The sequence below is a fragment of the Charadrius vociferus genome, unplaced genomic scaffold (assembly GCF_000708025.1).
Source record: "Charadrius vociferus isolate BGI_N301 unplaced genomic scaffold, ASM70802v2 scaffold13, whole genome shotgun sequence".
NCBI classification, from domain to species: Eukaryota; Metazoa; Chordata; class Aves; order Charadriiformes; family Charadriidae; genus Charadrius; species Charadrius vociferus.
Window position 1 is genome coordinate 108,241 of NW_009647763.1, and position 26,684 is coordinate 134,924.

At 38.4% G+C, this 26,684-nt stretch overlaps 1 protein-coding gene across 1 annotated transcript in view; it reads right to left on the bottom strand.

Moving 5' to 3' along the window:
• Positions 1–1,152: 1,152 nt before the first annotated feature.
• HBS1L (HBS1-like translational GTPase) overlaps positions 1,153–26,684 on the bottom strand; it is a 64,110-nt gene continuing 38,578 nt past the window's right edge. The window contains exons 6-18 of the mRNA XM_009882326.1: positions 21,583–21,839; positions 20,936–21,101; positions 16,671–16,788; positions 13,893–14,039; positions 13,125–13,199; positions 12,219–12,336; positions 11,962–12,030; positions 8,445–8,549; positions 6,339–6,429; positions 4,627–4,735; positions 3,936–4,036; positions 2,876–3,020; positions 1,153–1,816 (exon numbers count right to left, since the gene is read on the bottom strand). Coding sequence (XP_009880628.1) covers positions 1,805–1,816; positions 2,876–3,020; positions 3,936–4,036; positions 4,627–4,735; positions 6,339–6,429; positions 8,445–8,549; positions 11,962–12,030; positions 12,219–12,336; positions 13,125–13,199; positions 13,893–14,039; positions 16,671–16,788; positions 20,936–21,101; positions 21,583–21,839 — 1,513 coding nt within the window. The 3' untranslated portion in view covers positions 1,153–1,804. The remainder of the gene's footprint in view (positions 1,817–2,875; positions 3,021–3,935; positions 4,037–4,626; positions 4,736–6,338; positions 6,430–8,444; positions 8,550–11,961; positions 12,031–12,218; positions 12,337–13,124; positions 13,200–13,892; positions 14,040–16,670; positions 16,789–20,935; positions 21,102–21,582; positions 21,840–26,684) is intronic.

Below are 26,684 nucleotides of genomic sequence, written 5' to 3' on the forward strand. Positions count from 1 at the left end.
AGAAGGGTTAACAGGGGTTCATCCCGTACCACGCTTCGTTGTCCACAAACAGCAAGGAATTTACCAAAGCCTTAAAACTGAAGACACATTCTTTTGCCTGTAGCACTCCAGCTGCCCCCTGTCTTAAAAGCAACAAGTTTTGAAGGCAAGCTCAAGTGGAACAGGTTCAACGCAGGAGCTTGGCAGTATGAATCTCTGGAATCCAACAAGTGCACTGAAACCTTCACAGCCGACATGTTGACACTGGGAAGCATTTAAATGCAATGTCTGGACTATAAAAAGACAGAAAAAAAGAGTGATAACTCATAAGCTTCAGTTTTGGCGGTAACAGCTTTCAGGTTCCTAAGATTTTAGAAAAGTCATTTCCACATAAAGCATTACTGATACTTCTACAAACGTGCCTGCAGTCAGCAGTACAATTTATCTGTGTGGTCAAGCGCAGGTATCTGCTGAACTGGGGCTAAAGCATGTCAGTGCAAACAAAGTTACCTACCAAAAAAAGCATGTGGGAAGAGCAGCTATGGATGAAACATGACTTTGAACTAAATAACAATCACAGGCTTTTTGCATTCTTCACTGCACAGGGCGCAGCTTTACTTCGGTTAACCCCAGTGCCTGATGCTCTGGAGCAAGTACTTCAGTTCCTGCCCCACACTACTAACCCTGGTCAAAGTAGACTTGTCTCCACCCCGCACTCGCGTAATACCTGTGGTCCTCTTACACTTCCTATTGAAAAAAAAAAAATCCTCCAAGTCGTCGTAAAGTGTGTCTGTCCCAAATTTGTGCTGGAGGTGGCAGAAGGACCCTCTTTTCAGTTGGGAGGTTTCGCCTGCCCTATCATTGAAAAGTGGGAAGGAGTTACAGGCTTGAGCAAGCACGACAACATGGCTTTGGCATACACCTCAAGATCAAACTGCCAGCTTTTGTTCAAAAGAGCACTAAATATGGATGAGAGATGTGTACAGGCAGTAGATGTACTGAGTAACACGTGAGAAAAACTGAAATTATTTCCACAGAAAGATAAGTCGCGTGCCAGTTTCATGTTTTAACTCAGAAGTTTACTCTGAAACTTCTGAGTTATGGAAAGTAAAAAAATGATTTAACACAATTTAGGACTGTTTAAACAACAAAAGATCAAGGAGACAAACATTATGCTCAGACAAAGTTATTTTATTATTCTTACAGTTTAAAAAATAAAATTAGCTGATGTTGGCACAGCTTCCACTACACAGCAAAAGAAAATTTCTTTCTTTTTTTAAATAAATTTGGGACAGGGAAAACAATCCTGGGATAATACTACATGCCATTCTCTTGAAACCAAAGTAAAAGTTCTTTTTTCCCTGAATATGCATTCAACTCAAACCTCAAAATATATTAGACCAATAAAGTTACTTTACTGAATTAATGTGCAGCAAAAAAGCAAATCAAAGAAAATATGTAAACAATTTATGTCTGGAAGAAAGGAGTTTGTTTCATGATGATTCATCATCTTTTTCCCTAATTCAACTTTCTAAGATTTTTCCATCAACTCTCTAAGGGCTAAATTCCACATGGAGAAACACATGAGATTCTTGAGATCGAGAAGTGCAACGTTAGCAGTTCCTTGTCAGTTGGCATCTTGTTCTGCAGTGGGAGAGACTGATGAAGGGCTCCCCAGACGTCTCACATGATTTAACTTTTGTCGTCATCGTCTTCTCCCCAATTAATTGCACTTGTTCCTTCAACTGAAGTAACTGGTTTCTTAAACAGAAGTTTGGATATCCAATTGCATTTTGGTTGGATGGTGGAAGTTCTGGCACCAGTGTCATTCTTTAATCTAAATATATAAGCAAATGGAAAAAAAACCCAAAACCCTACAGTGAAAAATGAAGTACTAAATGGAAAACAATCACAGCTTTTTTCAACATGATATAGTCAACTGTGGAAAAAATAATTCCTTTTGCTCTGAAATTCTCTGGAACGAGACCACAAGTCGTAAAATAGTAATTCCCAAATAAAAATTATTTAGTTATTTAGTCCCCAATTCTAAAAGTGCTGGGCATCATACATCTAAATAGGACCTCATTTACTTCAAGTTAAATTTAATGAAAAATGGGTGCAAGATTAAGGCCCCAAATCTGGATCCTACTTAAGACCAGACAGATTGTTATGAGCATTTAAGCTCCATAAGGTGCAGAGCCTCTGCCAGACCTAGCACATCATTCCTACACACACAGGGAGAAGCCTGAAATTCTCACGCTCTAGTTCCAAGTTTTGACACTAAATGACTCAGCTTTAAGTCTCTGTACCAGAACATGGTTAATGTGACTAAATTGCTCTCCTTCAGGCCTAGAATTAGAACTTAAAATTCTAATCCAAAAATCATAGCAAGCTTTTTTAAAGTGACAGATAGAGGGACATTTATATTTTTTGCTCCTAGTAGAAGGCAAAACATTTATATTTCGCCCCACAGCCTTTGCTTCCTCTCACTTACATAGGATCAGAAAACATCTATAGGCATCGGTAAGAATCAAATGTACTACTGCCTTTAACTCTAACAGAAAAAGATCTGGGACCCAAATTAGCCACAGTAAAAATGGCCAACACTTCTTATTTACAAACTACTTCCAGTATATTTATACAGGCAATTAGATTTCAGAAAGACTGATGTATGATAAAATACTGAAGGGCTATTTTTTAACTCAAGAGAGGGGGGAAAATGCACCACATTCAAAAATTTTAAATCTTGCTAAAGCACTGTCTCTTTTTCAGCAGAATAAATTCACTTTTTAGGGCAAAGGGTGCTAAACAGGTCTTAACCATACAAACTAAATGCTATGTGAAAGGTAACACCATTCCTTTACAGTATAGAAAGTCTGTTACAAAAATGTCATACCTCTGTGACAACTCCTGCAGCAATAGTGGAACCACTGTAGCGTAACATAAACCTCCCAAGCTCTTTAAAATCTTTATACAACTCTAGAGCAACAGGTCTTTGAGTCTGTAGTTCTATTAGAGCATTCTGTCCTTTAGTCAAGAACCTGCAGGTAAATAAGCAGAAAACTCCGTTATAAATATATGCATGCATAAATGGAAAAGAGAACAATGAATAAATGAAAAAAGTCAACATAAAAAGCCAAAAATATAATGATCAAGCTTGACTTAAAATATAACCCAAGGCACCAGACTGAAAACTCATTTGCCTGGAGCATACCTTTTAAAAAGGTATCTGAGTTTTCTTTAAACACTTCTAGAGAAGGGCACCCACCATGACATTTAGCAAATTGTTTTGAAGTTTAGTATCTCATTAATACCTGCTTTTTCAATTGTCTTGTTTCAAACCCAACGACTAAAGGGCAAATTCATTGCTCTATAGAATTCATGATTTTTCTTCCCATTACCTTTCAGCAACAGTTTCAGCCATGCAATTTCTGGAAGAGGATTATTCTGACAAGGTTGTATGTATCAAATAACATTTCTTCCCAAATACAGTTTTGAATAAGTAGAGGGATGTTCCCATACAAGTTAAACTATGGGAAGACTCCCTAAAGCTCTTTTTCTCTGACCCACTGTCTAGTCGAGTTTTTAGACAGTAACCCAGCTCCAGAATTATACCAAGGATCCCATGGTATTACAGGAAGACAAGAGATAATGTGAAAAAAAAAAAAAAATAAAATCCTTTAAGTGCAGGGCTGATGATCTAGGATTCACTCCCAATTCTGTGAGTGACTTTAGGCAAGTAATTTTACTTCTCGAGCACTCAGCACTTATCAAGTAGGCAGGGGGGGTTCGCTTTGTAAAGCATTCTGAAATCTAAACAGGAAACCAACTAAAACAATGAAAGCATATACTTATGAACAGATTATTGCTTCATAATAGAACCTGCTTGACATACCGCATATTAATCAAAAGTCAGCCCATTTCTGGAGTAATTATTAACTATTCAAAACACTTACTTAGGTTTTTTCTTTGTCACTTCACCAGTGCTTTTGTGCAGGACACTCAACAGTCTTCTAATAGTTGCAGGCTCACTTACAGTTTGATAGTGTAAAAGCACCTAAAAATATTTTCTTTAATTATTAAATATTCTACAATAATCAGAAATCCTAGGTGTTAATACTTGAAAACATCGGCTTAAGACTGATTTTTTTTAAACAAATGCTTATAAAACTTCTCTCACAGGAGTCTCTGCCTCACATTCAGGAACTGTTCCTAGTTCCTGAACTTCGTGATCTCTACAGATACGACACAAAGGTCATGTATTAATTCATCATAAATACATTTTTCATTCTTAAGTGTTTTGCTTTTGCCACTTCAGTGCAGTGCTGTAGCATGAACTGATATTTTATTTATTTTAAAAGGTATCTTACACTTAAGTGTATTGTTACACTCCTACAACGTGTGAGCTTTCTAAAGGACAGCCTAGGCTGACTGTGGTGGAACTCATGTTCTCTGAAATGGCTCAGCTGCGTATCAAAAGCCACAATAGCCCCTTACGTCCTCTTCAAATTACAGAAGAACCCGTTTCCTCTGGAGGGACAGAACTACTCCTGGACACTAAATGCCTCTCATATTGTAGGGGTCGAGCACGGAGAGGAAAAGCCTGAGCAACCTGTAATGAACACAGGAACTTTCACGGAGACTTACAGGAAATCCTTTAGTGATTGGAACCTCGATATTGAAGATGAGAACCCGAGCTCTGAAACGAGTGCAAACTTTAATGGGTTCCTTGGGATCACAAAATACACAGCCAACACTACAAGAGAGGAGAACAAACTGATATATTATCTTGACATACGAATGTTAATCATTGCACTGGAAAAAGATAAATATTTAAGACAAGCAAAGCAAAGGCAACACCACTTTAATAAAGCTGGGGGGCGGGAAGGAGGGGGACAAAAAAAAAAATCAGGAACACCGTATTAAAACCTGTAACAAAATTAATTCCTAGACAAATGTCTACGGTATTTCGTGGGTATGCATGAAGAGGTCTGTCTAGTTCAGTGAACAATTACATCCATTGCTAACCAGTTTCTAAAAATGACACTGTTTCCTGTGCGTAGGTACTTTGAAGAGTTAGACTTTCATTCAGAGATTAATTGTTCCAGATCAATAGCATAAAATACTGCAGGGTGCCCAAAATTGCAGGGCTGCTGCCTGTAACTCAACTATTTTGTGGATAAAGGAACATCATGATCAGGACTTTCAAAACTTAAGCTCTCAGCAGCACTCATTTGCAAAAAACTCTGCATGGAGTCACAAGAAAGCTGCTGCTCCTTACAAGTCAATGAGGTAGACTAGATACAACTTTTTCGCAGCAGCTAGTTTTAGCCATTTAAAATAAAAGGAAAATTAATCCCACCAAGAAAAACATGACTGAAGAGAACAGCATGATTAAACGTATACATCAGATGTAATAAAATTCCATCTATATCAAGAGGATTTAAAACTTCGTACCTTTTCTTGATTTATCTCCAAATGATGAATGACATCAAGGTAACGAATTGACTCAAGACTTCATTCAACAAGTAGAAGACAACTTTTTTTTTCCCTCCCCATTTACCACAGAGAATCACACCCCATTATGAAATGGCAATACAGAAAAGCCTGTGCTTTTCCCTTAAAAGCAAAGCATAACTTTGCAAAACTACCAATGCAAGGAGTTTTTCAAACAGGAGCTTGGAAGTTTGTTGTCTGAAGTCCAACTGGAATGTAATGAAGCGGAACAAATTATGGATCCAATTTTCTAGCCTGAACAACAACTGATGCTCAACTAAAAGCTTGAGGCTAACATTTAGCATGAAACCTACAGACTGAAATAGACACAAAGAGATTTGCTGCATCTCACTGAATGTATCAGATCCAAAAAAAAAGGAGGGTCAGCAAAAAATTTATCAAAACAATATTACAAGCAGCTAAGTGTGTTGAATAATCAGTTCCCATCCATTCCATTTGTCGAGATTTATTTATTGGTACACGATGGCAGTTGTTTGGATGCTTTTTGCTAGAATGACTTATGATTCGATAAGGTCTTCAAAAATCTTTTGTTTCATTTAGCAATTAGGATTTATTTAATTCAGCAATTAAAGTCTTAAGGAAAAAGGTGTTGAAGGTTACCAGTGTCAGCACTAGGGCAAAGTATGAAAACTAACAGTATTCTTCTGAGGTTGCCGTTGTACATGTAAGCAGATGTTTCCAACGTTTGTACATGCGAGCCAGGTGATATGCATCACTTCGGTTTTAAATATCCTGGTAGCCACATCATTCTTCAAGTAAACCGCCGATTGTTAAGTGTAATAGTTATAAAGCTTTTCATTAAAAACAAACCGTTACTTAGACTGAAACCCAGTTTTGCTCACTTGATTTTGATGATATCCATGCCGGTCAAAGTGAGACTAACGTGATCTCCTGCTGCAGCCCAATCAACTGGTTCATCATGCAGTGTGATTCCTGGAAATGAGTAAGAACAGAACCTCACAGTGAAGTACCTAGGTTCTGAGCTACAAACAAACAGCTCTGTTTGGGCCATTTGTGCTTCATCAACCATTACTCATCAATTTTCAGTATGAATGGGTTGAGAGTAAAAGCTTTTTAACTGAGAAGACTGAGGAAGCTTTTTTTTCCCCTTAGTGAGGACTCTCTATTCTCTCACCCCACCCTGCACAATAACATGGCTTTATTTCAGCCCGAGGAGGGGACCTGGCACTTGTCACACAGCGCAGATGACGCAGTCCTGAAAATGCCGTAGTACTAATATCTCCGCATCTGCCCCACCCATCCTTTGAGGCACACGCACACCCTAGACCGCATCTTTCATATACTTTAATGGTACTATGTCAACTTTCATTTACCTTAAGTGGGTTTGCTGACTCTTTCATAAAAAAGCGTAACTCATGCCTTTCGTTCATGACATCGCGTCTACTAGAAAGCGCCTTTAAAAGTAATTTTATTCCGATTTTGATGTATTTTAATTGCTTTACAAGATAGCCTGGCTGGTGGGTGAGGATAAAACTAATTGCTCCTGACTTAACATTCTCAGGTTTCTTCTAGACACCAAGAAGGAAAGAGAAAACCCCCACTTTTTATGAACACTGAATACATTTACAGGATCTAGTTCTATTTCACTACAGATCGTATTTATTGATTTGCAAATCTGTTCCCAAAACCACTTGTCAAAAACATGCCAGAAAGCATCATTCAACTACAAGCATGTTAAGTACTGTTTTTTAAGCAGTGTTGGTAATTATTTCACATATACATGTCATTCTTACAGAATAAACAAAACTCAGTCTCTTGAAATGAAAAACTGGAAGGAATCCTGATGTACACACTACCTTTAGTAAATATTGTATGATAAATCATCTCTTCTTTACATTAAATATAAACAATACATGCCTAATGAACTAATACCCCCAACTTTCACCTGCATTTCAGCCATACGAGGCAGTACGAAAGAAAAAAAAAAAAAAAAATCACAGAATTGTACCACTAGGGATATTCAGACAAAATATATCCTTTTTCCACAGTACTTCCTCCATTCCCAAAACAGAGTAGTGACTACAGTGGCCTGATGCCCATATTCATCCACATTATTGTAACATTCCTGTGCGTACAATCTGCACACAACCATATAAAGTCGCAGTGAACAAGCTGGTTCTGGAACAGAACAGGACAGTCAAACCAGCACATTGCTGAATTCAGACTAAATAGTTGTATACAGAAACCTATTCGTTTATTTTCAGGGCTTAATTTTTTATTCATTGGTCAATGGGGGGAGAATATCACAATTTTATCTTTGTTTGCATATGAAACAAAAAACAACTCTGCAGTACAAAACCAGCAATCTTAGTTAGGAAACAGCTAAACATTTAATGTCTTGACAGCTATTCCTCTTTTCAGAAATTAAATGTATTGAAATTTAAATCCAATTTTCTTCTCTTTTGTTGTTGCTCAGGACAATTAGATCCTGAAAGTTTGTATATTATGAAAGGCTCAGTGACAAACCTCATGAACATCAAATAGCAGAGACTTAATTCTCAAGCTTTTTCACATCTAATCCATAAGATTAATTTCTAAAGGTTGTTCAACATCCTTACACTTCCTAACAGCAGTAACACTCCACAGCAAAGCTGAATATTAATGATTCCTGTACTGCACATTTCATACACATTCTGGAACACAGATGTTTTTACAGATTTTTCATAAAGTAATGTCAAAAGTCATGAGGCTATAATATTTGGAATATCTGCTACGGTAAAAAAAAAAGGTTAAAAAAATACATGCAAGATTTCACATACTCTTCATAGACATATTTATACAGACACAGTCACATCTAAAGAAATTCGTTTTATGCTTTCACATTTTATGTTTGACAGTTAGTATCAGTTTGACAGTCTGTTACCATTTCAGTAACTGCTTCTAGCCCAGTATTGACCTGAAAGTAAACACGCTTCTGAAGACCGTACCTTTTGCAGTGCAAGTTTCATTGGGAGGCATTGCCAGAAGTCTTTCTCCAACTTGAATATAGCCTGCTTCTATTTTACCAGTCACACAAAATCCTGATCCTTGGTCTGTAATAAACACAGTAATAATTTCAAAAAATTTCATAATAAGGTCAATTTCCCATCACAAGTTAGCCCTTCAGCAATGCATAGATAAGTTTTTAATACAATGAAGACTTTTTTTTTTTCCCCAGCAGCATTCAGTACTTGCAAGTTAGCCAGCTGTGCATCATAATGAAAATGAAACATTAAATTCAAAACCTCTAGATCTTATGTTTTTCAGAACTAAGGGAGAAATATACTTCTTTAAACAAATGTAGGTGCATGAAGAAATATTTTTTAGTTTTTCAATATTATATTAAGCCACTTAATTTCTAGCAATTTTATTTAATTCAGCACTTTCTAACTACAATTACAGATAAAAAAACATACCACAGACCCCTCATAAAAATTCTCATGCATACAGGTGCAAATTCCTATGCCATTTACTGTTTAACTGAGTCAGAAACCTAAATGCTCTGCCTGCATATTACTTTTACTCCCGGAAAGTCAAAGATTGATTCAGTCCTATTTAATATAAGGGGCTATTACAATTGTGGATGACTTAAGGATTTCTGAATAAAAGGTCCACAAAGTTTTTCTGCTTCAATGTTCTAATACTCTGTTCATTATTTGAGTATTTCGGTTATTTTCAATAGATGTGCTACACATGCACATTTATGCACATACACCTTAAGAAATGCCTCATCTCCTTAGTATGTGTTTAAAAAGAATCCTCTGAAGTGATTCCACAATGACATTTTCAGTATCCGTACAAACAACAAATATACCTTTTGCTGAACACTAGAATTCAGTGATAAGCAAGCATCTTAGTATTTTGTGTGTCCCATTAGAGTAAACGCTTAATTTAAAGCTGAATTCAAAAGAACAAGTTGACCTCAAATCTTGAGGTCACATACTACCAACTTGCTTTTTTGCATTCATCACCATTATTGATGAAGGCTTCCATCTATCTAGCTGGAAAGATACTACCACTATGCCTGCAAGCTAATTTTCCTCTATGCACTCCAGCAAATGAGATGAATGCAGCCAATTAACAGATGACATCGGATGTCAAAAGAACAGAAAACTGGAGCAGTACACACTTGCTAGAAAAAGAAGCCCCAAGTCATGCTACAAATACCACCTCAATGTGGTACACAGAAGAACCTGAAGAAGCTGGCTCTGCAAGCACTTGCAGGCAACCAGAAACATGTACTGGTTCTTCAAGGTTCCAAACCATCCCCAAACACAATTAAGAACCGTTTTTGTTGGGTTTTTTGGTTTGGTTTGTTTTTTTTTTTTTTTTCAATCACATCATCACCAGCTCTGGCTTGGCAAACCAGAGTGCTGTTTGAAGCTTCGCCCTCTCCCATGCTGACTGCTCCCTGCAAAGCGTCAAGTTTCTTCAGGTCCCCGTCAAATCAATGCAAGTACAGAATGGATACTGAGAGACAGAAATGGGGTGTAAAAAATGGCCTAATTTCTGTGTATCATGGTACTCAGGTTCTGCCAGGACACGTTCTTTGTCCTCAGGATTTGGCTGCTGGAGAAGGCTTTTCTAAAGTCAGCTCAAGCCATACCCTAGACAGCATTATAATATGGGAAGTGGGGACTGATGCAGCAGTGAAGGAATTTACTGGGACCTCTTGGATCAGGAGGTAGTTGGCCTGGAGAGAATATTATGAGGGCCATGGAAGACAACAGCTAAAATCAGGCTGAGGTAGATGAATCATATGTGTGGGTAACCTTAATAAAGAAAGGGGTTTTCCAAACTACGTAAGAGCATACTCGGCACTCTCACTTTTTACACACTTCTATGGACAGACAGCTCCTCCTGAGCATGCACAGGCACTGGAATAGAGCTCAGAACAACTGTTGCTTCATGTACTCATACCCGCAGCTACTTCCTCTGGTATCATACAAGTTAATTAAGTTTTGAATAGATAGAAAAAGATAGCCTAAAAAAAAAAAACCCACCTAAAAGGCCACATATTTAGTAAAAAACCCTGTATATGTAAATTGAATCCTTTCCAAAGCCTTTTTTTTTTTTTGCATACTTTAGGAAAAAATCAGACTTTTCCACAGAATGGATTTCTTTAAAATTGGTCATTTTGTGACACTTAGCTCAACGCAAAAAATGATTATTGCAACAAAAAAGCGGTAACAATATTTTGAAAGATTTCTATCAATAATCCTAACACACTTTCCCACAGCTCACAAAATTTAAAAAAAAAAATACAAAAAAACCCAACAGTGAAGGCCTAGATGATGAAACTAGTGGTAACACACTAGGGTAAATTCTCATGCAAGGTTTCGGTATTTAACGTTATGGCTTCAGTACCTTAAGTCAGCTAACTCAGGCCACAAACAGCATCTAGTGTTTTCTCAAAGACCCACGTGAAAATTGCACAAAACTGATTTTTTCCAACTATGATCAGTTTTTTCATCTGGTTTGTTTGTCCTTCCCCTATAAAAACCCTACATATAAAGTAAAATTTATTTTTAAATATGAATTTCAATAATAATATTTGATTACAAATATTTAAAACATTTCAAGGGGGCCTACAGGAGAGCTGGGCAAGGACTTTTTACTAGGGCATGTAGTGATAGGACGAGGGGGAATGGCTTTAAACTGGAAGAGGGCAGGTTTAGATTAAACATTAGGAAGATTCAAATCATGCTGTCATTTTAGTTTGCAATATTTCTCAAGGGACCCACAGAATGTTTGAAATGGGATGTGTTACAAACCTTATTTCTTCTAAATTACTTGTAAAAAAAAGTACTGGGGGCGGGGAATAATCAAGTTTCCCATGGAAACCATATGGGCTCAAAGCAGTCTATTTTCTCCAGACAATGGGAATAAGAACTGGTTATAGTTACTTGCTGTCCGTATCTCTGAGTGCTAAGGAACAGCTAGCTGCCTTTCATTAATCCTTGGCTGGTTGTAACAGTCTCACCACCACCCTATTCTTCCACCTCACCCCACCAAATTCTTATATGAAAATGAAGGAATTTAGCACTATTTACTGCTACAACAATGAACATAAAAAGAACAAGTCAAACTTTTTTAAAATCTAGGAGTGGAAGGTACAAGAGCTCAAAGTCACACTCAAAAAGTTTAAGAAACATTCATTTAGGCAACAAGAACCAGTTTGGGAAAGAGAAACTCCCAAATTCTGTCCCACAGAACCATCAACTCATTACATAGCTAATTAGCTGGTCATGCAGATTTTCTTCCTCAATTTCTTTTCCAGTGTTTTTCTTCTCAGTGGTACTATCTAAAATTCAACAAAGAACAGTGCTTGAAAACTTACTATTCCTGTTCAAGACTACTGATACACACAAGACTTCTACTTTAAGCCTTATTTTTACATCATTTTTCAATATTTGTGTTAAATATCGGAGAAATTATGATGAAAATATTATAAAAACAACCAACCTTTAAAAACATCAGCAACACACAACCTAAATGGTTTATCCACTGATCTCTGTGGTGGCTTGAAAGAATCTGCAAATAAATTGATAAGACCTTTTAGAATTTCTGTATTCAATAACTGCCTCAACAACTTCTCCCTTAGGGATAAGTCAACTGTATCGCATTCCAAAGACTTTGTCCCACACTTCCCCCAAAATAAAAGCTTTGACATACACAGGACTAAGATATATTAGTTTTTAAATGAGGAAAATTGCACTCACCAATTTGCTCTAACAAACACTTTCCTTTATACCACTGTGTGAGGTCACTTGACTGACCCCTTGTGACCAGATTTTCACCCCCAAGGCCACTCGTTGGGATATAAGCCACATCTGATTCCTAATTAAGAAAACAAACAGAAGTTAAGCATACATAACAACAGGACCTTCCAGAAGAAGCCAGAGGTGCATTTTTTCAATATTAAGCATCTAAGCTATGATAGAACGGTTGGCATATTTTTATTTCCCCTGGAGAAGGCAGATTACTCAGTGGATTAATTTCCTTCCTGTTCACCTCTTGCCTGATAGAGTTGGAGATATTTAAACATGATGACAGCAACATTAACAACTAGAAAATGAGTTCAAGTAACATGTGCCAATTCCATAACTGACAGGCAAGACATTGGTTTGAATTGCTGGTTTATGCATAGGGATTTCAGGAAGGCCACCGTCAGTCCAAACGCATAGTCGTTGGAAGCAAGGAAACGTGAGAAGAATGGTCAAGGATGGCAAATGGAGAGTGTTCTTATGAGTTCATAATCCACACTGACACCTGCTCTGGTATAAAACTCTCTGCTCTCATTCATGTAATCCAGACCATTAAGACAGACAATCTTTGGACTGTTCTGCTTTGTAGACAACGATCCCAAGAAGCTACGAGATGAGTGCCCCACAGTGCCCCAAAAATTCAACAGACCTAAACAAAGGATGATGACAGAAAGAGTATCAAAGAACTGACTAACCTTATCCAGGGCTCAATGTACACCCTACCAGTAAGAAAAGGAATCTGCTATACTATGTGCACGTAGTGGTAGCAGGAAAGTGACACAAAATAACCTGACTGTAAGAAAAGCTCATCCTGCCCAAATGCCTGAACAGAGAAACAAAGACCTCACAAGTTTACATTACCTTAAAGCCAGCTTGTTTAAGAAATTGGCCGAGCTTACTCGTAATTTCCTGAAATCTTTCCTGTTGCCAATTGACCTAAAGTAGAAAACAGATTATGACAATAAAATTGTAGGGTTTTAACCATGAGTCAAACATACAGCTGCATGTCATCAACTCCGAAGTACCAATAGGTGTTCTTCACACACAGCACCCAATGAATTTATAAAGATGAGATTTCCACGTGGATTCATAGTCAAATACAGAAAAGCATACACATTAACAATTACTGATAGCAAAAAACACACCACTTAACTTGCAAGCCCCTTTAGTTTGATCTGTCCTTGAACAGCACCTTTTTTTTCTTCTTTTTTTTAAGTTCACACAAATTCTGAGTCAGCAAGAACATTTACAACATAGTAATAATCTAAAACACAACTAGTAATATTTAACACACCTTACAGGTTTAAATAAAGCTCTTGGGAGTCTTGACCTGAATGACACCCAAGATGCCCTTGCAGATGCCACAGGGTTAACTGCTTACGTGAGATTTTCTCAAGTACAAGAGGGACCCCTACTCATTTTAGCATCAAAACTATCCTTCTGTGTGCTTTGAAAATATACTCATTAAAAAACCCCACCAAGTATCGTCAAGTCCAAACACAAAAAACACAACTGAGAATCAAAGAAAAAAAACAATACTTTATTAGTTTCACAATATTGATCCTTAAACTTAGGGTCCACAATCCTAGATGGAAGCCCGCCAATTAAATGAAAAAAGTAAGCACTTACCTGATCCATTTTATTGACTGCAACAGCTAGCTGTGTCACTCCAAGAGAGCGCACTAATAATCCATGTTCTCGAGTTTGTCCACCTGTCTCAAACCCTGCTTCAAACTCTCCTCTGCTAGCTTCCACAACCAAAATAGCCACATCAGCCTAGATTGAAAAAAAAAGTACAATCAAAAGTGGTTAAGAGGTGGATATAATCTAGGTAAATGTGTCAATCAGTAACATTTCACACAAAGTGTACTTTACACAGGAGGAATCCGAATGCGCCTCTGATGTAATTGCAGCTGCTCAGTGCTATCTGTGTCATACCCACTTCAGTGAGATATTACGGCATTATGTCATCTCATGTCATACACCACCATCTGCTGTTAAACACGAGCCAACTCTTGGTTTTGGGAACCTATCCTCTTCAAAACTACCCGCTATGGATGTGCTGCACAGACCCCAACTAAACAAAAGCGGCCTGTACTCCAGAAGCTTAAGAGCAGATACGAGCACAATGTCCAGTTCTCCCTGCATCAGACTGGACACCTTCATAGTGAGAAGCTGCAAATAAATCACATCACTATACAACTGGGACAACCGGTCGACTTCACGTTGGACCTCGTTGCTTCACAGTCCACTCAACACACTGGAGCATACCAAAATCACGAGGTAGAAAAGACAAAGTAGCCTATTTTATCATCTAGGCAAACTCTCTGCCAGAATATTAAGAGCAAACAGGTATCACACAGCCTACAGCGCTGCACAAAAGGCAGCATGTAAACACAGGGAAAAAACCACAGATTTTGCTGTTAGCTTTAAATGCTGCTTATATTTCTTCTACTTTTCCTGCTTTGGTAAGTAACAACCAGTTACACCATCCCCGTGTACCAAGCAACGGCAATGCACAAGAACAATAAAGGTACTACTGTCAAGAGACAGCTGTAAGACAATTTCATAGGACTGATGAGATGGACATAACAGAAAGAGGGAGGAGAAAAACACTGCACTTTCTCCCTTTCTTTATATGCTTATGCTTCAGGATGCCAGGAGAAGGCCTGGAGATAGCACATTGTCCTGGCTCTGAATTCCCCTCGCCTTGTCCTAGGTGTGAAATCCCCACAGCTCATACAGAGAGACGGCACAAGTGTGAGAATGGGAAAAGGATGAGGCATGAATTTACCCACAGCTCTCAGCCTCCGATGTGCATTGCAGTGAACTCCTCCCTCCAAAAAAAAAAAAAAAAAAAAGACATCCTGTATTTTCTAGATCAGAAAACCTGTACCTCGGGACTTACGTGAATTAACCATATATATCAAAGGCCAGATCCTGGCCCTGATAAGGCTGATTTGCATTTTGCATAACAGCAGTTGGGGATTCACCTCCTAACAGAATCCTCCACAATAGAAAGGCATCAGAGCCATTTCCACATTTGCTTTTTTCCACCCATTGCTTCAGCACTGCGCCTACCCTAGTAGGCAACAGAAACTTGCCAAGTTTCAGTGATTCCTTAACAGGCTTCAGAACAGACCAGCCCCTCACCATCCTGAGGGCTGGGGGAACACAGAGATACCAAGTCTTATTTGGCCAGCTCCATCTTCTGCTGAACTGATATAACTGCTAGTAGATCTGCAAGTCTTCTCTTAACACTTCTGCCTGTACTACTCTTCCCCCAAAAGACAAACCAATTTAAATTAAAGAGTTAAAGAAAATGGCGTAGCTGAGCCAACATCTTCCACTATTCTGAAACTAAAGACCCATTTCTAATTTTAAAACTCCTGAACTACCTACAACATACGCTCCACAATACTTTGCAAACATCTGACTCTTCTGCAGCCTCACCACTGGGTCACAAGGTCTGAATTCTTACCCAGGCTCTGCTCGGAGCTAGAGCAGCATTTGGGGCAAACCAGCCTTCCTACAGTATATTTCTCTATCTGCAAAATCATACTAACGTTACCCATCCTTACTGATAACTTAACATAAAACTCACATTTCAGACTGTAATGACGTGCACAAAGCAAAAACCTCTACACAGCCGCTTAGCTTCAGAAAAAAAATAATGTTTGCTTACACCTCTACTTTGGAGAATCAACTCTACTGTTTAAAAAGGTGCCTTTAAGTGGAAAAAGTTTCACGTATTTTATGTCATACAAATACGTGTTATTCTTCCCCTCCTCTGATTTATTATTTCCATAAATGAAATAACTAACCTATATAAGAATGTAAGTGCCATACTGAATTCGATGTGTAGTGCCCAATACTTTTGACTTTCACCCACTGTTTCTAAAGCAAGTGACACAGTCTCTGCAAATGTCCTATTGACAATACATATGCATTCTGCATAAACTGTTACCTTTTCTCATCTCATGTAAAACACATTGTTAAACACAAGAATGCCTTCTGTTTGACCTCTCCAAATCTTTTTTCTTTAAGCTCAAAACCACTTAAAATCTTTACAAGACCACTTTCACAGAACTTCTTGAGTAGACATATGCCACATTTGAATAGCTTTCAAAGCTCAACTCTGATTTTATCAAACTGCAACTCAGTATTCAAATTACTTCCCTAATAAGACTCTCCTCCAAAAAGTTAACGTCCCAAAAAAAGAAAAGCAACTGCCGTTAAACAAACACATTCTTTTTTAAGTTCAGAAAACTCATGAAAACCTCAAAAATATCTTAGCACCATCAATAATTCCATTTCATCTTCAATTTTAAAAGCAGAAGAAAACCAATTTAAGAAAAAGTTATAAATAATAATGCTGCTGGAAAAAGAGTTTTCAACCATCTCTACCTGTGCAGCTCCTGTGATCATATTTGGAATGAAGTCTTTGTGGCCTGGAGCATCCATCAGTGTAATTACTTTAGTCTTTGTCTCGAATTTGGTCATACCCACATCCATTGTCACTCCCCTTGAACAAAGCATATATGCAACACATCATTAGAACTGCTTTGAAAGCTTCATAGAGATATGAAGTAAGCTATTAAAAACACAATCATGAAATTATACGCTTTATAGCTTTCATTTGATTTAGCCTGCACAAAAAAAAAAAAAATAATTGAAAGAAACCTGCTTGCTGGAAAAGCAGACCTCTAGAGCTGCCTTTCAGTAACTCTAGTCACGAAAAATAAACACCCAGAATTCATAGTACTAACTCCATGCACCCAGAGACTATGTCTCAAAAAGCACAGTGAGAACAGAGGACAGATGAAGTCAGGCAAAAACACCAGGGGGCCTGCATGGATGAACAAAGAGCTCCTGGACAATCTTAAACAGAAAAAGGAAGCCTACAGAGGGTGGAAACCAGGCCAGGTAGCCTGGAAGGTATACAGAGAAATTGTCCAAGCAGCCAGGGATCAAGTTAGGAAAGCTAAAGCCCAGATAGAGGTAAATCTGGCCAAGGGTGTCAGGGGCAACAACAAAGCCTTCTATAGGTTTATCAGTAACAAAAGGAAGACTAGGGAAAATGTGGGCCCACTCAGGAAGGAAACGGGAGACCTGGTAACTCAAGTCGTGGAGAAGGCCGAGATACTCAGTGACTTCTTTGCCTCAGTCTTCGAGGACTGGAAGAATGAGGTACCACCCACTGTAGGAGAAGACCAGGTTTGAGACCAGCTGAGGAACCTGAAAGTGCACAAGTCTGTGGGACCTGATGAGATCCATCCACAGGTCCTGAAGAAACTGGCAGATGAAGTTGCCAAGTCACTATCCATCATATTGGAGAAGTTGTGGCAGTTCGGTGAAGTTCCCTCTGACTGGAAAAGGAGAAACATAACCCCCATTTTTTAAAATGGGTAAAAAAGAAGACCCAGGGAACTACCGGCCAGTCAATCTCAGCTCTGTGCCCAGCAAGATCATGGAGCAGATCCTCTTGGAAATGCTGCTAAGGCACATGGAAAATAAGGTGGTGATTGGTGACAGCCAACATGGTTTCACTAAGGGCAAATCATGCCTGAAAAATGTGGTGGCCTTCTACGATGGCATTAAAGCATTGGTGGATTAAGGAGAAAGCAACAAATGTCATCTATCCAGACTTGTGCAAGGCATTTGACACCGTTCTGCACGCCATCCTGGTCTCTAAATTGGAGAGAAGTGGATTTGACTGATGGACCACTCGTCAGTACTAGTAGCGTCAGTACTAGGACCGGTGCTGTTTAACATCTTTGGAGGTGACGTGGATGTTGGGATGGAGTACACCCTCAGCAGGTTTGCCAACAACACCAAGCTGTGTGGAGCGGCTGACATGCTGTAGGGGAGGGATGCTATCCAGAGGGACCTGGACAGGCTGGAGAGGTGGGCCTGTGCAAATCTCACGAAGTTCAACAAGGCCAAGTGCAAGGTCCTGCACATGGGCTGGGGCAATCCCAAGCACACATACAGGCTGGGTGTAGAAGAGAGAGCAGCCCTGAGGAGAAGGACCTGGGGGTGCTGACTGATGAGAAGCTCAACACAAGCTGGCAATGTGTGCTCGCAGCCCAGAAGGCCAATGGTATCCTGGGCTGCATCAAAAGACGTGTGGCCAGCAGGTCAAGGGAGTTGATTCTGCTCCTCTACTCCTCTCTCATGAGACCCAACCTGGAGTACTGTGTCCAGCTCTGAAGCCCCCAACATAAGTAGGACATAGACCTGTTGGAGCAGGTCCAGAGGAGGGCCACAAAGATGATCAGAGGGCTCAAGCACCTCTCCTATAAGGGCAGGCTGAGAGAGTTGGGGTTGTTCAGTCTGGAGAAGAGAAGACTCCAGGGGGACCTTATAGCAGCTTTCCAGTATCTGAAGGGCACCTACAAGGCAGCTGGAAAGGGACGTTTTACAAGGGCATGTAGTGATAGGATGAGGGGGAATGGCTTCAAACTGGTAGAGGGTAGATTTAGAATAGGTATTAGGAAGAAATTTTTCACTATGAAGGTGGTGAAGCATTGGAATCAGTTGCCCAGGGAGGTTGTGGAGGCCCCATCCCTGGAAGTGTTCAAGGCCAGGTTGGATAAGGCTTTCAGCAACCTGGTCTAATGGAAGGTGTCCCTGCCCATGGCAGGGAGGTTGGAACTAGATGATCTTTAAGGTCCCTTCCAACCTGAACCATTCCATGAGCATGAAAATTGTACTGTGTATTTAAATCATTACTAATTATACTTTTAATACTTAGCTCTTCAGAAAAAAGCATCATACAGTAGCAGAAACATAGCCAAGAATAAAAAAAATAGAAGGTATGGGACTATAGGAATACTACTATATATTTGCAAAGATCTACATGCAGAACTGCTGATTATCAAGGAGGGATCACAGCGCTTTGACTCAGTTCCACACCTCACTAATCCACATGTTCTGCACAGCACATAGGATAGGATTCATCTGATCATGTGCAAACACCTATCATGCACACATCTGTATCTGGGTTAGTCACCTGCATCTCCCTTTACAGACGATGAAGACTGACAGACATTTTTAAGGGACAAAACTGCTCACATTAGCACAGATAGTTAAAATGCTACTTCCAATGACAAAAAACCCCAATAAAATAACCACCCAAAACCCCTGAACATTTACAGATGGCTCCAGAAAGTTTTACTTTAAAAATACAAAACTCAAAGTAAAAAGAAAACGGAATCAATCAAAAATACCAATTCCGAAAACTTAACCCTTAATAATTACAATTTATCTTCTGAAGACAAGTCTGGTACATAAATGTATAACTGTTGGATACTAGAAAAATCATAGACCAAGGGATATCACTTTTAAGACTCACAACAATTATTCCAAAAACTTTACTTTCTGTTAACATTTTACTCTTTGCAGGCAATAAATATTTGTCTCTATTTCCAGTTTCACATGTTAATTACAACCTACCAAAGGTAGCTTGTATTAATAAAATAACATACTCAATATGGTATTTAATCATTCTATTACATATCTTCAAAGTTTGTCCATATTACACCCAGCTACATTTATGGGGATTAAGAAAAAGACCTTTCCCCCATCAGCTTTTCCTCTTTTACATCCTTAGACTGTAAATTCATGACAACACTACCACTACAATATCATCAGCCCTAACTGATGTAAGGCTACTTTTAAAATTTATGTTTGGTCACTGCAGGATTGTTCCTCCCCATCCCTGTATCTGCACTCCCCAACACACAACCCCCCACTCAGGTTTGCATGTGCACTTCGTAAATAAAAGGACTCACAAAGGCAAATGTTTAGCTATCTATACAGATGCTGCAAAAGTGTATCCACCTTTAAAAACAACAACAGCTATACGCTCAATAGGGACTGCTTTATTCTATGTTCTTCAGCATCAGTTTACATTGCAAAGGTTATCTTTCCAGTCAGAAGAGCTTATACGTTATGAAACCATGGGTGACAAGTGATTGGAAAAACAAACACATAAGGAAATGCCTTTTTTATTTTGTGAACACAGAATATCGTGTCTTTAGCTTCCCGTATAGTGTTCTAAAAAGCTCTTAGAGATTTAAGTTAGCTTCACTGCTTTCCCATTACATACTTTTCAATATGATAAAAGTTAATTTTAAATATCATATTTCAAGTTAATAAATTAAAGGCAGTTTATAAAGAATACAAATATAATCTATTAATTTATTTATAGATTTTATACTCAATGTAATGCAAGTCACATGTGACCAAGTGACATGTCAGTGCTTAGTTTATAATTCTGACATCCTTTCACAGAAAAATTTAACCTGTAACTTTGCCATACAATGATAACCAAACGGAGAGAAATATGGCAGCAATAAACCAGAAAGGCAGCTTTAAATGAACTAACTTAGCTACTAGAAGCATTCCGCATTGTATGTATTCCTACCCTGCACTCTACAGCATGAAAGTATGTGACAAAATACTCAACTTCTCATTCAAATTTCTTATAACCAAACAAAGATAGTATTTTTTTTAGTATTTTTAGACAAAGAAAAATATTTCCTAGTAAGCATTGTCTTTAAACATTTAGAGTATTTCTACCAAAGCATTATTAGTAGATTGATATTTCCTAACAAATACTGTTCTTTCAGGGAAAAAGGGTAATTCCCATTAAAAGATATTTCTACCTTTCTCTTTCTTCACCAGTTTCATCCAAGACCCAGGCATAGGCAAACGACGCTTTGCCAGCCTTCTTAGATTCCTGTTCGTATTTGTGCATAGTTCTTTTGTTCACATTTCCCAAAAGGTAGAGCAGATGACCCATTAAAGTACTTTTACCTGCATCAACATGTCCTATGGAAGGAAATAAATATATCAATTGTATTAATTTACACATTTTAAGTATAGTACAAGAAGAAATATACTAAAACATATGAAAATCACATGCACTAATAATGCTTATGCAAGCCATAGAATTTCATACTCCTGTAAAACAGAGATACAGAGAGACAGTTCATTGAAGCAGTCAGTTAGCACGACAGCCATATCGTACCTCCAAATTCATACTAAAAAGAATACACTGCAAGAATGAAACCAAACCAAAATATGTTTTACTATACTGTCAGAAAGGAAACTAAGTCAACCTCACTGCCCTCATCAAGGACATCTGAACGTACTCCCTCCAAACAATGATGGTCAAGCAGATATGACTGAAAATGGTATGAGATTTCCCTTCCCTGGAGAGACGACAGTTTTGTTTCTGTAACACTTCTAGATTCAATCAACACAGTTTTTAATTTCTAGGTTTGTCAAAAATGTAATTTAACAGTATTACCTATTACCACTAAATTAAGCAGTTGCTTTCCTCCTTGTCTCTTCTCCAATTCTGCTTTCACATCTATTTGCGGTTTTGCCTTGCTTGACTTTTTTACTGGAGTAGGCATTGTATGCTGTTCTTCTGAAATCTGCACTACTTGGGATGAAAGAGTAGATTTTGAGACTGCCTCAAGTACCCCAGAAGCCACACTGGCATCTTCAGGTAACAGTCCTTTGTGAGGTGTGTTAGCATGGCCGTTTTCTTCAGCAATCACACTGGGGGGGGGAAGAGAACACAAGGAATGCAAATGACAAAGAAGTCATAAAAATATAGGAAAGAAATTGAGTTTTCCCTTCACTATCATGTAAGCCCCAGTCAAAGAGTATGTGACAAGCCCATTAAGGTGGAAGTGATAAGCAGCTGGATACAAACTGCACAGATACCAGCTCTGAACATCTTGTCTAAGAAGCACTGTGAACAAAAGCAAGATAAGAAATAATCTTGTGAAATACATGAAACAGATAAACAAAAGCTTCCCACAGCCACTTCTTTTAACAGGAAGGGAAAGCACCATCACACAGAACAACTACAGAGATCTGGTCATCTCTGAAGTAAGAATCCAAGTCAACTTTGAAGCACTGATCCCAAAACAGCTTCCACATACACTACAAGTATTGCAGCTGAATGTAGCTATGTTCTGTCGTGAGAACAGCAATACAGCATAAAAAATAGACACTCAAGTCTCCCCACATCCAGTGTGAATTTTTCACTCTCCACCTTCTGTTTACATAACCCAATTAACTTCCCAGTTTTCTTCTTTTCAACTTCCATAAACAAAACTACTTTTTTTGGTACTTTAGAATCCCACATCGTGTCACCTCCTCTGCTTTTATTTGACGTTACTTCTCATTTTCTGTGTGCCTGGGAGTACTTGCATTGTATTAGGCCCTTTCCATTACGTATATCTTGGGAAACAATATTGTCCGAGCATGTTAGTCTACTGAACCAGGCAGTTCAAGAGTTACGATCTAAAAAATTAAACCTAAACAATGTTCAGACTGAACGCAAAAATTAGCCTCTCATTATAGCACTAAGCAACATGGGACATTTTATAGGTCTCCCTTTTTCCCCTCAGTTTCAGAACCCACCTATGTAATCAGTACTGCAGCAGCCCGATTGATTTTGACACCTTTCTCATGAGGCCCAAAGCCATGTTTTTCTCTTGATTTTGAGATCCCAATAGAGAAATGTGACCACTTGGGTTTTTTGGTTAGAGTTCCACAACCCAAGACCACGGTCTTGCATCAAGGCTTGGATACACAAGCACATTTGTGAAATTAGCTAAGCAAATAACTTAGTTTATGCCAGCCATGCTGGTTGCAGGGGCACAGAGGGTACCTGCACTTCTGCATAATGGATATACAATTCTGATTAAGGTCTATTCACAAGAACTTATCCTATCAAAATATTCTAAACCACTTGAAGGAGATGGACAAGTTTACATCAAACTACTGCCTTAGGTCACACAATCATGACATTTTAGATTTGACACTACAAAACCAGCTGTACTGTATCACCAAGCCAACTCTCATGGTTTTTGAAAGCTTTCCAAAATATATTGAAAGACTGTCACATCAAGCCTATTAAAAATGTATTTTGAAAGACAGGATACTGGTAAGCTTCTAAATTCTATTTTGTTTGGCTACGTAATGATTTTTTTTTGGGTGCTCAGATCTTCTTGCAGGCCAAAGCCTATGTCAGTAAGGATTCCAAAAAACAGGATGGATGCCGAGTGGTCAAATTCAAACTAATTACTGAAAGAATCATGATTATTGCCAGATAAAATAACTACTCTCTCAATTCTAAGTAGCTTTTATTGCGACTACCACTGCTTAAGGTTGCCAAATAGTTTTTATCTGGGGTGGTGCAAAGAAAAGTGCTAGATACAAGTGAAATAATGACTAATATGTGACTCCAGCCATCATAACATTAGACCTTGCTACTTTTTCCAGGGTGCAATATTTGAACAGTCCATACATTGCTCCATTTAGAGTTTTATAGTTTTCAGATATTACCATGTTTTGGAAACCTGAAAACAACCTGTGCCATGATAAACCTAGACCTGCCATTTCAGAGGAGAAACATCAGAAAGGATAGAGCACATGAACTACTTACAGAGCATCTCTGATGAGACAATACAGCTTTTTGCTGACCAATTTCAGGGAAAGGGGGAGTAAGTTTATTGCTAGGTACCTAAACAGGAAGATGGGCAGATGAAGTGTACAATTCCAGTCTCATGGAAGTCCATGAAGAGAGATAAGACCCTGACACAATTATTCCTCATGGGAGCCTGATGAGTGATTTATTGAAAGCTAAATAACGGCTCAGAAAAATGCTAAGGAGCTTCATCTCTAACAGCCCATGAAAAAACGAATGACATTGAAAATGCTTTTCAGTAAGCCTTTTCCACTGAGATATTTCAAAATTATTGAATTGAAAATTTCTGTCAGAAGACAGAGCATACAAGATAGGACAGTAGTACCTAGTGGGTTGCTAGTGCAGGCAGTTGAGGGCATAAACAAGTCGACTGCATTAGCAAGCATCTTTGGTAGCAAACTTCCAACTTGGTCTGAGTTATGTTCAACCAGCATATCAAGAAAAACTTATATTTGGAGAAAACACTTCCTAACCAACTGCTTGCGTTTTTGTATGAGAACTTGATAAAGCTACCAAGAGCGGTCTCAGTTTGCCAACATCTGTGTCTGTCTGCCACATCACTGCTAGCCACTAACACGGTGCCATTGATTAAGCAACTCTTGACTTCTTTACAAGGACAGAACCATGAAGCACCTTGTATGTGCACTGAGGTTATGTACTCAAGAAAGCTTGACCACCAGCAACTCAGGCACAAATGTGGGAAAAGCTTACCACAGCGTTTTGTTAGGAAATCAGCTGACACACAAACGGCTGGCAAGGACCAACATTTAGTCAAAATTAAAACTGCCAGGCCAGAAACTTCCTATGTTGTCTTGCCAACAAGCACCATAAGCGTAAACTGAATAAAGCATTATGGTTACATCACTGTTTTCTGGGGGAAATGAAGAAATACAACATATGTTGGCAGAAGACCTGTTAGAAGACACTTAATCTCACACAACTGTTGAAAGGTTCACACTACCATGCATTCAAAGCATAATTTAACTTTTAAACATTATTTTCAATCTTCTAGTCTGGATGCTTAGTGAATTATTTTTATACAACCGACTCTTTCGGAGTACTTACAGTCATTACAGGAATGTCTACATTTATTTCCCCTTTCAAAATTATTAATTACACAATATTGGTCAGGCTGGTTAAAATAATCACCCTTTTTTGCTCACAACTTCTTCTGCTTTCTTCATGATTTAACAGGAAGAAAAAGCCTGGTAAATAATTTTGCTAGAGCACCAGAAAAACAGTTTCTCAAAAGTGAGCAAACTCCATTTTCTGTAGACAACCCCACTAAGAATACCCAGCAACAAAGGCAATCAATGCTCAAAGCAATTCATGGCTTCTAACAATCCATTCATCTTAAATAAGAACCATTTATTATTATAAGGTCATACCTCATAAGAAGATTGAATCATAAAGACTGAATAGCTAGTCAAAGAATGGTTATTTTTGCGAATGCTAGGCCACTGGTTTTAAAAACATGGTCCATGAATTACCTTTAAGATCCCACAAAACATGGCAACAAAAACTAGTTCATACTATGCAATCAATACTATATATGCTATATAAGCTGTAGGAGGAAAGAAGAAAGGAGGCCATCACAGTCTCCTTGATGCAGGGGTCTTTAGACATGCAGATAACTTTACAATTTAAATTGTGCTTTCTTCCATGTTCATTGATTGGCTGTGCTCCAAATCTCAAATTATTTTTTTTTTTTTTTTTACAAATCACTCCACTTCTTACCTATTCCTCCCACTAAAAGCTAAATGCCCAATGTGCATTCAACTTCTACAGCAAAGAGGCTTGTTCTCAGTTAGTATTTCAGCAGTACCACTAAATAAGTGAGGTGAATTAAAAAGCATCTTCATAATATTGAGGATTTATCTGAAGGGATTACCACACAGGTCCTGAAGACTTAATTTCTTCTGTCACAAAAAATAGTATGTCACTAAAGTGCTAGCAAGCACAATACAAACTATTCCAGGGTCCCTGAAGAGAAGCAGAGTCGCCGAGAACCATGTTAGAGCCAACCATCTTTCCTCAGAGACTGAGTCATCACTAGCCTATCCAGGAATCACTCTAATCTACAGATAAGGAAATGTTGTTCTTATCTCCTCCTTCCCTATCCAGTAGGCACACATATCCAAGTGTCACAGCTTCTAAATAAGTATCAGAGATACAAAATTCTATATTTGTTCTTTTTATAAACAAACATATTAAATAGTCATTATTAGAGCTAAAAAATTCAATCCCTACTATCCAGGACTAGCTGGCAGATATTTTTCACTCATTTAAGACTCCTTTCTTTTTACTGACTTCTATCCAAATTTATTTAATCCACTAAAGTTCCCCATGAAAAACTCCAACTTACAAGAAGTGTAGTAGAAACACCAAAGATGAAGGTGCCATGAGGTTGATAGGAATTTCATTATTAAGTCCAGTTGTCACACCTAGAGTCCCTGACTAACAGGCAAGGGAAAAAAAATTACATTCCCTTTCATATACTGCAAATCTCAAACAGCACAGAAAGAAGATTTTGAAAGGCCCAGAAATTTTTCATTTGGACCTTAAGTGGCTGAATGGAAGTGATGTCTCTTAGCAATAGCATTTAGTAGTAGAAAGGGAATAATGACATCAGCGTCACACCTTGTATTAGATGTGCTTAAGAGACTAAGCAGATGCAACTCCTTGCTCTCCACTCAGTTATCAAACATGCACAAGATATTGTAAAATAAAGACCATGCTGCCCTCTTACTCCTAAAAATGCTTTCCAGATCAGAACTACAAACACTGAGGGATGAGGTGGGCACTGCTTACACTTGCAAATTTTTTTCCTGAGGATGAACTATGGAATTTCTTGCCACAGATTAGGTAGCTATTAAAAGACTGGGTTCAAAACCAGAACAAGC